General features: G+C 39.5%; 2 protein-coding genes across 3 annotated transcripts; one reads left to right on the top strand and one right to left on the bottom strand.

Annotated features, from left to right (window-relative positions):
- Positions 1-1,183: 1,183 nt before the first annotated feature.
- f3a (coagulation factor IIIa) lies at positions 1,184-6,717 on the top strand. Its single transcript, XM_068709625.1, has 6 exons — positions 1,184-1,396; positions 2,846-2,957; positions 3,539-3,732; positions 4,840-5,021; positions 5,111-5,276; positions 6,071-6,717. Exons 1-6 carry the CDS (start codon positions 1,330-1,332, stop codon positions 6,214-6,216), a joined length of 867 nt encoding a protein of 288 aa, XP_068565726.1. The 5' UTR covers positions 1,184-1,329; the 3' UTR covers positions 6,217-6,717.
- Positions 6,718-6,751: 34 nt separating this feature from the next.
- acp5b (acid phosphatase 5b, tartrate resistant) lies at positions 6,752-15,279 on the bottom strand. Of its 2 annotated transcripts, XM_068709624.1 has the most exons (7): positions 15,261-15,279; positions 14,959-15,120; positions 14,382-14,572; positions 12,114-12,241; positions 11,346-11,537; positions 9,676-9,823; positions 6,752-7,851 (listed from the first exon to the last, which is right to left on the bottom strand). In XM_068709624.1, exons 2-7 carry the CDS (start codon positions 15,032-15,034, stop codon positions 7,612-7,614), a joined length of 975 nt encoding a protein of 324 aa, XP_068565725.1. In that variant the 5' UTR covers positions 15,035-15,120; positions 15,261-15,279; the 3' UTR covers positions 6,752-7,611. The 2 variants fall into 2 exon arrangements, with proteins under 2 accessions (XP_068565725.1, XP_068565724.1); XM_068709623.1 differs by lacking the exon at positions 15,261-15,279 and having other exon boundaries at positions 14,959-15,156.
- Between the last annotated feature and the right edge of the window lie 11 nt (positions 15,280-15,290).

Raw genomic sequence — 15,290 nt, 5'->3', positions numbered from 1 at the left:
TGACTTGTAATATGAGTAACTTATTTAATGAAAAGGATTCAGACATGGGTGTTAGTTATTGCAGTGGGCTAGATTCATCAAAGGGATTGCAGAGAGAAAAACAAAGTATAAAACCCTGAGGATCCAGGTGTTGAACTAGTCTCTCATGAAAACGATGCCATGGGAGGTCAATTAGGATCATTTTTGCATCGCATTGTTATTGTAATGTGATGACAATATGATACGAAAGTCCCTGTATATAGCATTTTGTGACTTTTTCACAAAATGCTATTTTAATATCTTATACTTTACAGAATGTTTTGAATCAACCAGGGTATTATCCAGTGTTAATTACATATAATATAGAATAGTTCAAATCAAGAGTGATTTTAATCAGAAAAAATGTAATCACATTTGATCGATGCTTAATAAAACACTCTTCATCAGCTGAGAGTTGGAGGGATCTTTAAGGCGTTCCTCGAAATGCTCCACTTTCTCCATTGAGTTAAATGGACAGTGACAGACGGCACTGGGTCAGTCACTTCTTGGCCAGTTGTAGCTTGTTGGTGAGATAGTTTACTCTGGCAATTAATTGGTCTTGCTGGTGTTTAATGTTCTCCAGTAAGCTCACAATATGAACTTCATATGAAAAATTCTTTGGACAACTGATTAAGACAGATATCACTAAAAAATATGGAAACAGAAAGTTTTGTTTTTAACTGTATGCAGCAATGAAAGGTGATGCGAAGAAAAGAATGCAAAGAGTCACACAATATCTCTTCTTACGTTCTAGCTCAAACTACAAGCAAATAATAGGAACAATAAACTGACTCAGTTTAAAATATTCAATAATACAATTCCAGTAATGCAAACCTAATAATCATTCGCATGGATTCAATGTGGCAGTGCGTATGCGTGTACAATTGCATGTAATGTGTAGGCACATTATGACTAAACCACTTCACACAAATCACAATCATATAAACTAGAAATTAAGCGTCACGGGTTCTTTGTGTGGTGGAAATTATCGTAATTCAGGAGAAAACCTGAATTCATTCGCTGAATGACCTCAGCGGGACAGTCACGCACGCGCACTCCAGTGGCATGTATAATAGCTGTCCTAGTCTGGTGACGTTACAGCCGGACGCTCCTTATTTGGGGAAGTCTCGCGCTTTTCGAGGGCTATAACCATCGGAGTCAGTCAGACTACAGCGAGACAGAAGAAATCCTAGACTAGAAACGGTGAACAGAGAGAGAGAGAGAGAGAGAGAGAGAGAGAGAGAGAGAGAGAGAGAGAGCGGACAGCACACTTTACCTGGACTACTTTACCTGAGAGGAACTTTACCCGACATGGTGACGATAAGACTCTCAGCAGCTCTATTGACTGTCTTCTTTCTCTTCACACACTCGGCCTCAGGTGAGTCCTAATAATAAGACCATGCGACCCTAATGAAGAATGTTTTGTTTTTTGAAATCTTTTTCCTCAGATTACTTTCAGCATCAACAGCAATGTGTCATTTCAGCGTCTGTAATATTAAAGTAAGGGTTGATTACGTTAAATTGCTATGAGATGGGAAAATTAGAAATGTAGAATGTAAAAGATGAAAACAGTGGCCTACAGTAGAAGGAAATACTATACTGCGTAGTTATATATTATAGTAGTTATATATTGTTGCAAATGAGATTTATCTGTAAAGGTTATTCTGTAGAACCATCAACGTCACAGTTTTCTTTACAATAACGTATCTATAAAATATCTTTTATATTTAGATATGTTTTTCTTTGCTACTTAATGCTTGTACTCTTATGTTTATATGTAATACTCGTACACAGGGTCAATTTTAAAACTGAATTTTTTTTAACACAAATTAACTTCTAAGCCTCTATCTTTAAGAAGCGACTATCCACCCTGCACAAATATCATTATTTCAGAATATATTCAAATATTTGTACGTAATATGATCTCACTTTTCCCTGCATGTGTATCCTACCAATTTGAATCAAGATTACTTGTAACACTTAAATGCCCAGGTTCCTGTTCCTACCTTAACGAGGATCAAACAACTAGCTCATTACTGTTTCTGCCATCACGTTTACAACTATAAAAGTCTAGATCTGCTCACTGTGAGACTGTCTAGACCACTTTACTGTTATCCATTCTGATTTTGAATTATTATTTAACATGCTGTCTCTAATTTGTCACATACAAGGGCCTTAAGACGTTGATCACAGAACCTGCACCAGAATGTGCCCTGAATGTGCTCTGTTTGCCCACTTTGGCTAAAGCAAGCGTTGATTTACAACCTGTTATAAGTCTATTGTGTCAATGATTCAGGCACGTTGTAGCCGTATGCAGCCAACACATAGAAACTGGGCTTAGCCTCAGATGTCATCAAAAGAGCCTCTCTCTTGTGTGTTCTTTGGGCGGCACGCTTAGTCAGAAGACTATGGCTGAGCGGTCAGTGTGATAAATTGTGGCTAAATTGAATAGAACTATATGACCAAGGATCCCTTATTAACACTGATAGGAGCAACAGGTTTCACTCAGAACTTTAGGATCATTAAGATCTTCTCTCCTTGTGAGCCCAATAAAGTGCTGGGTTTAAACATTTAGGTTTTATTTTTAATTAAAATAATATTAAATATAATATATAATAATATAAAAAATATTTTATTTTTAGTGTGATCATATGTAGTAATTTTGTAAAAAAAAAAAACACGTGTAATTTAGTGTTTATAAAATGCCTTATAGCCAATGTATCACAAAGCAAAAATAATAATACTTTTATGCATTGTTGTGCAATGTTTTTGACCTTCAACACCACATATTGGGAATAATATTTTACATGAACTCTTTTATTTCCAGGCTCCTACCCCCGAGCACAGAATGTCACCTGGAAATCCACCAATTTTAAAACAATTTTGAGCTGGGAGCCCAAACCATCAGCTGATTACGCCTACACAGTGGAGTTCTCTGCGTAAGTACCTGCATCTAATCCCTCGCCTGTTGTTCCCTTTCAAGAAATGACATTTCATTCCAAGCTCACTCAGGCCGTTTATTTATTCCCCTCAAAGGCACATTCAGGTTGTCAGTGTGTGCTGAAGTCCATTCCCCTCTTACATGATCGCAGAGCAACCTTGAAGGAAAGATCAACGGCAGCAGGGCGTGATAGGAATCCATTACTGATCCAGTAAAAGATTGTACTGGAATGTTGATTTTATGCCAGAGACCTTAAACGAGAGCGATAACTAAAAGGCACAGAAACCTTAATAATTCAATACGAGAAAAATGAAAGAGGCAAGAACAATACCATTTAAACATCTGACAAAAATCCAATTACAAATGCCAACAACTGTATCAATGCTCCCCTATATGTTCAAATCTATACTCTTTCGTTCTCCTTCGCAAAGATTCCGATCCTGCCGTGATTAATTACTGCATTCTGACAGTCATGCCTATAATGTAAAATGTATTTGTTCAGTGATATGATGTCCTGTAATCCATTCTCTTGTGTCTGGGCTTATTTTAATGTTCATGTGACTTCTTGAACTGCTGCAGGGTTGGTGCTAACAAACAGAGGAACCCTCACTGTATCCGGTCCGTCGTGACAGTGTGTGATCTGTCCAGCTCTCTAACTGACCTCAATGCCGTCTACACAGCTGATGTCCTGTCTGAACCCCCACTGGGGGCCACCTCGAGTCTCATCGAGTTCCCTCACACCAGCTCGCCACGATTCTGCCCCTACAAAGACAGTAGGTCCTTCTACTTCCGTGACATGGTTTTAATGTGTTGGAAATAACATTTCACTTGTGCAGCAGTCAGAATATCATAAAATAGTTCAGACACATGTTCAGAGAGGTCAACAGAGAGGTCAACAGTGGAACATAGCTGATTTAACAAGAAAGTGTTTTCCTTACTTACTTAATTCTTATTCTCACACTTTTGGCTATCATTTCTGTTATGAATAATCATCAACTCATTCATTAAGTTAATTAAGTTAATTGCTGAGCTTTGGGAACAAGGTGACATTGCTAAAGAGAAGTCTAAAAGCAGTCAGAAAGAAAACAAAGGTGAGAAGCAAAATGATTCCCCAAACTGTTCCATCACAGTATGCAGACCAACTTTCTTTGACCTGTATTTAGGATGGATGTATAGTATTAAGAGGTGATGTATGCAGCTACAGAGACTCCAAGAGCTGTGATTGGTCAGTTCTGGCTGCTTGTTTTCTGTTAGCATTAAGAGCAACCTTTTTAGTGCCTGCTTTCAATTTGACCTCCAAATGATGTGGTTTAGATTAAGGCTGCAGCTAATGATTGAGTTCATAATCTACACATCTGCAAATGATTTGACCAATTATGAATCAATCATTTGGTCGATGTATTAACAGAGAATTGTTGCCCAGTCATCAAATGTTACACCAACAGTCCAAAATGTGACACTCACATTTGAAAAGCTTAAACTAAAGCTTGTTGCCGAGAAAGTTGCCAATTAATGTTCTGTTGGTCAACTAATTGACAAATATAATAATTAGAACTATAAACCATAAATCAACTAATTGTTGTAGCTCTAGTTTAGATAATGTGGACGTCTGACTGCTTGTGGCTTTTGACCTGTCTGACTTTGTTGCAGTGCTGTCATGTTCACAATACGATACAATAAAGTAATAGTAATGGCAGGCAAAAGTATGAAAATAATAAGCAAAAATTATATTTGAGTTAGTCAAATATCATCAAATTTGCTCAGCTTTTTGGCCTTGAATGTCGCCAAACATGTAGTCATTTATGTCTCTGAACAGTGCTTTATATTCAGAGCTATATGTCCAGATAAACAACCTTGGATCCCTTGTTCCTCCTCCTCAGCTGACATCGGCAGACCAGACTTCAAGCTGAAAGTAAGTGAAGACAAAAAGAAGACCACCCTGTATGTGACGGACCCACTCACTGCCCTGTTTCACGATGACCGCCAGCTGAACATCAGGGATATCTTCTCTAATCAGCTGCAATATAAAGTCACCTATCGGAAAAATAAGAGCACTGGCAAGGTGAGCAACAGCGGACGTTAAAATGTCAGCCTCACACACACATGAATAAGACAATACAAACTACAGCTTTCCTTCTGTGTTGTCTGCAGAAAGTGTACATCTCTCAGACCAACGTCATAGAGCTGACTGATCTGGACCGAGGGGAGAGCTACTGCTTCAACGTCCAGGCCTTTCTTCCCAGCCGCGTCCAAAAGCAGCTGGGAGAGCTGAGCCAGACCCAGTGCTCCAACGACCACAACCAGTCCATCTTTGAAGGTGAGGCGTCCTGATTCTTTTAGAGGTTGCAAACAGGAAACATGTGGAAAGGGAAGTGAATGAGTTACGTCCTTCCTCAGTACACAAAGTGTCCCGAGGAAGACACGCAACTGAAAAGTTGCGTAGTGACCACAGTACTGACACACCAGTTCTCTAGAATCGATTGACGAATGGATGTTATTGGTTGAAAGTGTGTCTCTCTTTATGCTGTTCTTCATTCTGTGTATGTAAAAGTAGGATCTTCTTTTCAGAAATTCTTTTCAGCTCCATCTTGCGTCAGCAATACGTGATTATACCTTTGTAGGTGGCATATTCCTGAAAGTGCCTCTGGGTGGTTATCATTGATTGGTGAAAGAAAAAACACACAGATACACTAGACACACATGTTAAGATCTCTATCAGTCTCACACACACACACACACACACACACACACACACACACACACACACACACACACACACACACACACACACACACACACACACACACACACACACACAGAGGATGATGGGACAATGGAATGAAGTGCTGTGTGTGTGTGTGTGTGTGTGTGTGTGTGTGTGTGTGTGTGTGTGTGTGTGTGTGTGTGTGTGTGTGTGTGTGTGTGTGTGTGTGTGTGTGTGTGTGTGTGTTTATTCATAGTCATTGATGTTGTGAAGCCCTTGGCCTTTCATCTTATTACTTACACAAGAAAAATATCACTATCTTAACGGCATTTTCTGAATATTTCTAATAAAAAAAAATGTAAAGGAAAGCTCTTTAATGTATTGTTTTCTTGTTTTGTCTTCCACAGTGTATTCAGTGGGTGTGATTGCTGCTGCCATCTTCCTCATCCTGCTGCTGATTGGCCTCATCATCGCGGCCACAGTGGTCTGCTGCAAGCGCAGGAAGAAAGCTCTGAAAAGGGGAAAAGAAGGAGTGCCACTCCAGGATGTATAGAGTGTGTGTTCCATCACACATGCACACACAAACGCGCGCACGCACACACGCACACACACACACACACACACACACACACACACACACACACACACAAACAAATACACTGTGGTAACATGCGGTACAGCTGAACCGATCTAGTGCAACATTCCACTGTCAAACACTGGAATCAATCCTTCCTTTCGTTTCTGTGAAACTGCCTCTGATTATGTTAGACATATTTAATCCTTTTATCATTTCCTGCTGCAGAAAAAGACACTGTTTGAACATTCCTACTGTAAGCTGCACACTAGTCTGAGACTGTAATATTCCATGTCTTTCTTTTATATTTGGTGAGTGGTACCTCTGATGACTGTAGATTAGGACTACCAACTGATTTTATTTATTTCATTTAATATCACATTGGACTTTTGGGAGACTAGTGAAATCAAGACCTAGTATATATTATTTTTGTATCTGATGCTTAATTTATTGTGTTTAATAAAAATTAACATATTTGTATATGATGCAATTATTTGCTCTTTTATACTTCAGCTTGTTGCAGATCATTTTTATTATGTGGTGAGATGTTGAAGAGGTAATAGATATTTTACAGAACAAGACCAAAGTTGTATATTTCAAAAAAAGATATCTCTATTTCACTGTCAATACTGTTAAATGATGTTCAAGTCAAACTGGATAAGACATCCTATATGTTTAGCATCTATTTGTATTGTTTAGAATTATGGCAACCTGTAAAAACAGCACCCTAGAGCAGGGATGACAATATTATTGACAGATCAATATTACCAAATATCTGTTCTTTAAAATGACTTGATTTAAAATGATCATTGTGTTGTTTTCATCTGCGGAAGCGGTAAGCAGAGAGAGTCCTCACAGCAACTAGGTATGAAGAATGTGTTTGAAATTCCTGGAAACAATATTTTCTTAAGACAAAGTATAATCGTATGCAGGTGAGAGGGAAAAGGGAACGGTTACAGTTCAGGAGAACAAGTTACAATCACATATGAATTGCTGACTCCCCATGTTTAGAGTGTAACTGTGTGTGCAGCCTCTTCATACAAAACTAAATCAAAAGTAAATCAATGCTTTTCTTTAGATGCCGTTCTGTGAGGAAAATAACAAAGCTTTCCAAGCCAAAGTACCAAGATGTTAAATGTCATCTAAACACAAGCCTCCATTAAAGATCTTTGATCATATCGCTGTTCATACATACATGCACAGCCACAAAAAAAATAGAAAACATATCTTAAATATAAAAGATTATAAGAGGACAATATGTGAAACATACTAGACTTGTGCAAAAGTTAGCACTGTCTCCACCACATATATACACAATAAGAAATCTGTTCTAACTGACTATGGCAGATCAGATCTGTAGATTGATGAAAGGCATCAGGCTGTGCGTGGCGGCAGCTCTGCCTGGTAAACACATTTCCCATCAGTCTGCAGGAAACTGACGGTCATCTGACGCTCGGTGACCTGGAAGTAAGCCAGGCCTCCTGCTGTGTGGTTGACAGGACTGGAGTAGAGCTGCCAGGGAAGAGGAACACTTTCCCTGTGAGTGGTGGCAGGGTCACTGACAGCTCCACTCCCACTAACTACATACGAGCTCCCATCATCCTCTCTGATGAACTGTTGGAAGAGAGATGGACAGCGTCAACATCATCTACTCTAAGGAAAAACCAAACCAGAACACAATGGAAGAAGTAATCAGATACTTTGCGACAATGCTTGCATCAAGTTCTGTATTCAAAACTACAGACATATCAGCAAAATAAACATTTTTTAAAAAATAATGATAATGAAAACATTGAATCTGTGGTTTTCATGAGAAAAAAAAAATTGTGCACAAATCCCAACAATAATAATAATAAATTAGTTTCAGATTGACTGACCACAGATCGAGTGGATTATTAAGAGATATTAGCCGACTAAGACCAAAACAAACGATTATTCAACATTTGTGAAAAAAGTACTTTTATATTTTTGGATTATCAAAACGTATGCATCAATGTGTTAGCAGCATTTCACTGTTAGCTGATTGAAGAGGGGCTCATTTAAACTACTTTAAATTAGTTTAGGTTAGGTTTTCGGTCTATAGCATCATATTATAACTTGATCATACATATATTTTGTATGCAAAAACTAGATCTGCATAAAAAACAGTAACTACAAATGTCAGATTGATGCAGCAGAAAGTACAATATTTCCCCCAATCTGTAGTTATTCAGTAAACAAGTACAAGTACATTTCACATTGCTCTTAAGTACAATACTTGTTTGTATTTACAATATATTCATAAAGGGTTGAAACAAAGGATCATACAACTCCACTAGCATGTCCCAACCTCTTCTTAAAAATACAAACATATACCATACAACATATACTATGACAACTCGGCTGGTCTTGAATTTCTGGGCTTGTGAAGATTTGAGGACCACAAAATGTGATCACATGCCAGCTTAGGTGCAAACCAGCTTTGGACCAATCAGCAACAGGTAAATATTCTTTGTTGCTTGTGTCTTTGGCCAACTGGTGCACTTTTTAAAACGCCAGAGAGGTGGAAAGAGATGCACTTGTGGTTAGTGTGACATCTGATAATGTCAATAATTGAGACAATTGGATAAAATCATTGCTGAGCAGACACACACACACACAATATTCTTTTTGTGACTTAGCAATTGGCTGCTGATTTTGTTGCAGAGCCACTTGCATATCTTTTTAATCTGACAATAAAAAATAAGAAATACCAATGAAATGGAAATCTGCCTTTGTTCACCCACTGTTTAAAGGTGGTGACCCATCTAGTTTAAATAACTATAGGCCAATATCTAATTTATCTGTACTTGCTAAAATTCTTGAAGCTCTTGTGAGCAAACAACTTAAGGAGTTCTTATACACCAATGCCATTTTATCAACCGATCAGTCAGGCTTTAGGAAAAAACATAGCACTATTACAGACATTTCTGTTGCTCTTGACAAGAAGCAACATTGTGCGTCACTGTTTATTGATCTGTCTAAAGCATTTGACACAGTTGACCATGATGTTTTAAGGCTAAGGCTCATTAACTCAGGGCTCTCGGAGCAAGCGGTCGCTTGGTTCACGAGCTACCTTGAGAATAGGTCTCAGTGCATCAGATATGAGGGTCTATCCTCTGATATTGCAACCATCTGTAAAGGTGTGCCACAAGGCTCTGTATTAGGTCCACTTTTATTTACTGTTTATATAAATAATCTGGGCCAAAATGTGGTGGATGCTAACTTTCACTTTTATGCTGACGACACTGTGATATATTGCTGTGCGTCAACTCTTGTGCAGGCAATTGAGGCAACTCTTGCAAAATGCTTTTAATGTTGTTCAAAATGCCCTTTGTCAACTGAAAGAGATTTTTAATCTCAATGGGACTTTCCTGGTTAAATAAAGGTTAAATAAAAATAATTAAATGCAGTACATACCTGCAAATCGTGATCATGGCCACACAGGTACACGGTGACTCTGTATTTCTTCAGTAAGGGCCTCAGTCTGTTTACTAGACAGGATGTTGGTCCATGATTGCCAATGGACCACACAGGATAATGACCAGCCACCACAACATAGTCTGACCTGGGACGAGCCAAAGAACGTGTTCAGAGCTTAATCCAGAGAGACCGGCAAAACAAACTCATTGCTTCAAAATGTATGCTTCTCTTCTTTATAGATACTCGAGTGATCTGTGAAAATAAATGATAAAACAAAGTTGTTCAAAGAACAATTTACTGATAATCTTAGATTTTAAGATCTTAGATTTTAACTTCATTTAGAGCCACTTTGGGAAGATTTTGTATGATTAAGGAGCTTCAGAGTTATCATGATGACATATTTGGTTTGTAGAAAACCCCATTGCGTGGTTTGCTTTCAGCCCATCGATCACTGTCTTCTGCAGCGTTTTATAGAGATAGACTGGTGAACACTTAGTGAACACTGCCACCTCCTGGATGAAATGTTTTTGTTCCATCTCAGGTTTACTAGCTGCCTTACATACCATAATGAAAGAGGTACCTCGACCCCTCATCCATGTATTCAGATATACATAGAATCTTGTATTTTGTGTTTTGAAATGACAGACATTATCAAAACCAAATGAGGGAATATCTTTTTGAAGAATGCTGTTCATTAACCCAGCAGAGTTCCACACAACTAGAGAATATAGGACAAGGAGTGCCAAGGTTGTTCTGGAGGCTTGTGGTGGAACAACACACTGAATGCTATAGGTTTGCATTTATTTGTCAGACATTTGTGTTGAAGTTATAACAATTTGTGTGTTCAACTGTGGATCAAACATGTGTCTGCTGCTCCTGGAAAACAGGGAAACTAATCTACTCTAAAGAGGAGGGATACATTACAAAATGTTTTCATCAAAGCTAAATCAGCCAACATGTTTCAACCACTGTAGCTCTTTGTCAGGGCACTTAAACAAAACGGGTGTGGTCACAGCTTTTTCAGGACAAACACTGAAGGAGACTGATGTGCAGTCACACGTGGGATGTTTTTTTCTTTTTAAAGCAGAGTGTTACGTTTAAGTGACTGCGCTCCGTCCAAAGCCTGCTTAATCACCCTGGTTTGAAGCTCTGTCTGAGAATACATTGGACATGACCCCAGCCTGTCTAACAAAATCAGTCTCTTGGTCACACATACGTCATAGGTGTTGGAATTGGCCAAATGTGATGTTTCTGCTCTAAGGAGAGGGTTGTGTGAGGTTCTCCTCCTAAAGAGAATGGTATGTTACAGTTTCCTCAGCCCCCTTAAAATATGTAAATCCCCAAAAATAATGCTGTGCTCAGAGTAGTCAATAGAGAGGCTAATATTGTGATTAATGGAGTTCAGATATTTATAAATAATCTAAACGTTCAGTCTGGTTGGTAGTGAGATGGTAATCAATATAGTGGCCATCCCAAGTGATACACTGATGGAAAGGGTTAATAGGATTCAAAACAATATTTCTTTTTATAATTTTAAATCATTTTCACATTTAGGTTGATGTTATCTTTAATTTGTGTAACTCAAAGCTCAGTATTCTGGAGTCCAGCACAAACATTTTGTCTCTATATACTGTCGGACTTGTCTGTGCCTGTTCATAGTAGCTCACCTGCTGCTGGCCAGTTTAGACCTGATCCAGTTCCAATGTTGATCTGCGTCTCTGGGGTTCTCTGGTCCTGAAGGCTGGGTTTGGTCGTAGGTGTTTCCACATAACACCACTGTGTCAATCATCAGGATGGTCACTGACACATTTGTGTGCGGGACAGTAAACTGGAGATCATAGTAGAGACCTGGGTAATTCCTACAGACACAACACACACTTAATGCTATACTGATACAAAAAAGGCAGCAAGGAGTGTGGCAACCCAGGGGACTTTTGACAAGAAACAATACAAGTCTTTTAATAAATCATTTAGGGGAAAGGAGGGGAGGTCAAATCTTTTTGGTCTGTTCCAGTATCCTGTGGAGTAGAGCGAAGAGAGAGGGGAGTCCAGTGATCAACTCCTGTGTTGAGCCCTCGTGTCCCCAGTGGTAAGGGAGATCCGTTTGGTTTTGTATTTATTGTCACATGAGTGAGTGGGCGGAAATTATTTTTCAGGTTTTCAGCAATCTATCTTAATATAGATTAACAATCAATGACTGATATGAAACTGGTTAGACTTAATCTCAGGGCAGACGCCCCTCCATTACAAATCTCCATGTAGAGTCCAAGCACCAAAGACTTTATCATTACATATCATCCATTAATAATAAACAATTGTCTTTTCTTCATCTGACTTGCCTCTCCTGATTGAAATGAGTGTAGGAGGGTTGATTCTTTTTATTTCTGTCTGAAACTGTTCCCATTATAACCATGTTGGTATTGTTTGATAATTACCAGCGGTGGGACACGTCAGAGTAGGCCATCTGAGCGGAGATATTGCCCTTGTGGTCGTGGTTTCCAGCAACCAGGTACCATGGGATATCCAGCAGAGAGGGCTGGGAGAAGACACTTTCAAATGTGTGCTGTGAATGAGAAAGCATCAAGACTTCACTGTTTGAAAAAAACCAAAACAAACAAACAAAAAAAACACTCTGACACAACTGTATTGTAAGTGGGAAGGAAATAGTGGGAAGGAAATAGCTTCTAGCCAGTGGAGTTCACTGAGGGTAAAACCTCCGGCAATGCTTGTGGTATAAAGAATACACTACTGGAGATGTAGTCAATTAACAATGTAACTTGACCTCACCATCTGCGTCGGTAATTTCCCCTCTCTGCACGATGTTCTTACACATGGGTCAGAGTTTCCGTATACTGGTCCGCACATTCTCAGCCGCCCTGACGCGTGCATTGGATAGCTGTTTTAAGTTCGCCTGCATACAGTAAACTGTATCTCTCCCTATCGAATAAACCACAAATGATTAAATATTGTCGTGTTCACTGCAGAGATTCTACTCACAAAAACTAGATGAAAATGTAAATAGTAATTGGTGATATATGCACAGCATTAGAGGATTATTATTGAAAGCTATTGACACTCCGTTCTGCAATCTTTAATGTTACATATCGTATTTTCCGCACTATAAGGCGCACCGGATTATAAGGCGCACCTTCCATGAATGGCCTATTTTAGAACTGTTTTTATATATAGGGCGCACCGGATTGTAAGGCGCATAGAATAGAAGCTACTACAGTCAAACGTTTGACTGGGGTTGCGTTATGCATCCACTAGATGGAGCTGTGCTAAAGGGAATGTCAACAAAACAGTCAGATAAATCATTCAGTCAAACTTTATTGATTTTTGATTTCATTCACAATACGGTAACTTAAACGTAGAGGGGAACTTTTCCCTGATTCAGTAAACACGTAAAAGAAACAGTCTGAGTAAGCACAGTACCGGTGTTTACCGCTATTACTTCGGCGACGCCCCTGACTACGGTAGCCGTAATGCTGCAAGCGGTGCGGCTTTGTAGTTTACCAGTCGTACTGAAACATTTTGACAGAGCGCCGTGTACAACCAGTATGGATCAACCAATTAACCAATTGATCCATATATAAGGCGCTCCGGATTACAAGGCGCACTGTTGTTTTTTGAGAAAATTAAAGGCTTTTAAGTGCGCCTTATAGTGCGGAAAATACGGTACTTGGATTTCTATAACCGATTTCATCTGCTGGTGTCCGGCCCTCTCCGTCGCGTTCCGGTATGCAGACCAAAAATACACCCTAGTCAAATCCAACATGCACAACAGTCACTGAAATGTGACTAAAAGGTTTTGATAAAATCATATTCCGGCGATTTTCTAAACTTTCTCTTCATACAATTCCGTAGGACTTTTTTTCTCTCATTCAGAACATGTTGAGGACAAAAAATAAAAAAAAAAAAATCTGTTGTGTTTGTTTTTGTTGCAATTTGTGTGAGGTTGACCCACATTTTCAGATGCTATTGCTGGAGTTGTACCTCTTCAGACGTTTTTCCTTCTCCATGCAACTTGGAACGATGCTGTTTGGCCAGAAATCCCGAATTCTACATTAAGTTTACTGGGGCAACCAGGCCAAACTTGAAGCATAGCTGGGGTTGCAACTAGAGGTCTTAAAAGGTCTAAAATGCTGGACCTGATTGGAGACCTATACCCCAAAGCTGACATGCATGATTTCATTTTGAAAGACACAAAACTGATTTAAAAGGGAGGACATTCAAAACTGATCTGAAATAGACCAGATCCAAAGTAAATTGACTTACACAGACCAGATCAGGTCTGCAGCTGATTGAGGGTCTGCAGACCTGAGATCTGCAGCAATACAACCACAGCCAACCATACCTGGCTACAGTGAATATTTAAGTTGCAACTCTGTTTCCTAATCCTTAACAATGATGGTGTTGGGTGGATACCTGGAATAGGAAACGAGTGTCAACCTAGGAAATTAGTTCAAAAACGTTTTTTTGTTGTTTTTTTTTTTTTAAATCACACAGCCAATATTTTTTCATCCAGATGGTTACGAGTCTGAGTCTTTTTCAGAACTGTACATTTTGTTAAATCATCTTCTTCATATGCTTCATCACCAAACATAATCTCACTCTCCACAATGTGTGTGTGTGTGTGTGTGTGTGTGTGTGTGTGTGTGTGTGTGTGTGTGTGTGTGTGTGTGTTGGCTTTGTAAGCTGACCTTGAAGCGAGGGTCTTCCACATTCTTGACACCACTAAAGTAGAAGTGATCTCCCAGGCTGAGGATGAAGTCCATTCCCCCAGTCTGGGCCAACCTGTCCACCTCTGCAGCAACAGCCTCCTCATGTGGAGTGTAGTACGGAGGGAAGGGAACGCCTCCCCAGTCAGCGAGCCCAACAAAACGCAAAGCAGCTGCGAAGAACCACAACACTCCTCTGTCACGTCTCACAGGTTACATTTTCAGTGCAGTAAGTGAAGTTTCCAACGCATGCCTATGTAGATTTGCCCTTCTGGTAAAGAGACTGCCCTCATACTTCCTGGAAAAACTGATATTGAAAACATCTTGCTTGAGATTAAATACAAATTGAATGGGATATGTAGATATGATTCAGCCTAACATCAAAAGTAGTGGTTACCATCTCCCTATGCTTTCCGTCATCTCAAATCAAGGATAAAATATCAACGTTAAACATTAAGTTGATCTGTGATCACGATTCCTCCTGTGGTTGCTGACACCGTTCCACAGGCCCCAATCACAAAGAGTTAACTCTGTTACCACACTGTTGGCAGGACAGTACCTTGTTCCAGAGTTTGGGGCAGACTCCAGTAGCTTTGGAAGCAGAGCACCAACAGGACACACCTCAGACTGTCCATGACTCTTCAGCCTGACTACACACCAGTTCTTTGTTTCTGCTCGATTTCAAAGTGAAACCAACTTCTCTGCAGCTGAAAATGACTTCCTGTATCAGGTCAGACGAGAAAAACAGGATATTGGCCGAGTTACTCACTGATTGCGTTCATATCTTCGTCTCTACTCGTCACGTGGGTTTCATTGGACTTTGTCCCAGTGACAGCTGGGAGGCTTAGTTTGTACACCTACATATTTTGTTGACATCTTGTGCAACTCCCT

This window comes from Cebidichthys violaceus, unplaced genomic scaffold (assembly GCF_023349555.1).
Source record: "Cebidichthys violaceus isolate CVI_PGR_0920_01 unplaced genomic scaffold, fCebVio1.0.p SCAF_15, whole genome shotgun sequence".
Classification (NCBI taxonomy): domain Eukaryota; kingdom Metazoa; phylum Chordata; class Actinopteri; order Perciformes; family Stichaeidae; genus Cebidichthys; species Cebidichthys violaceus.
The sequence above is the reverse complement of the archived record's forward strand: the minus strand, read 5'-3'. Positions and strand labels throughout refer to the sequence as shown.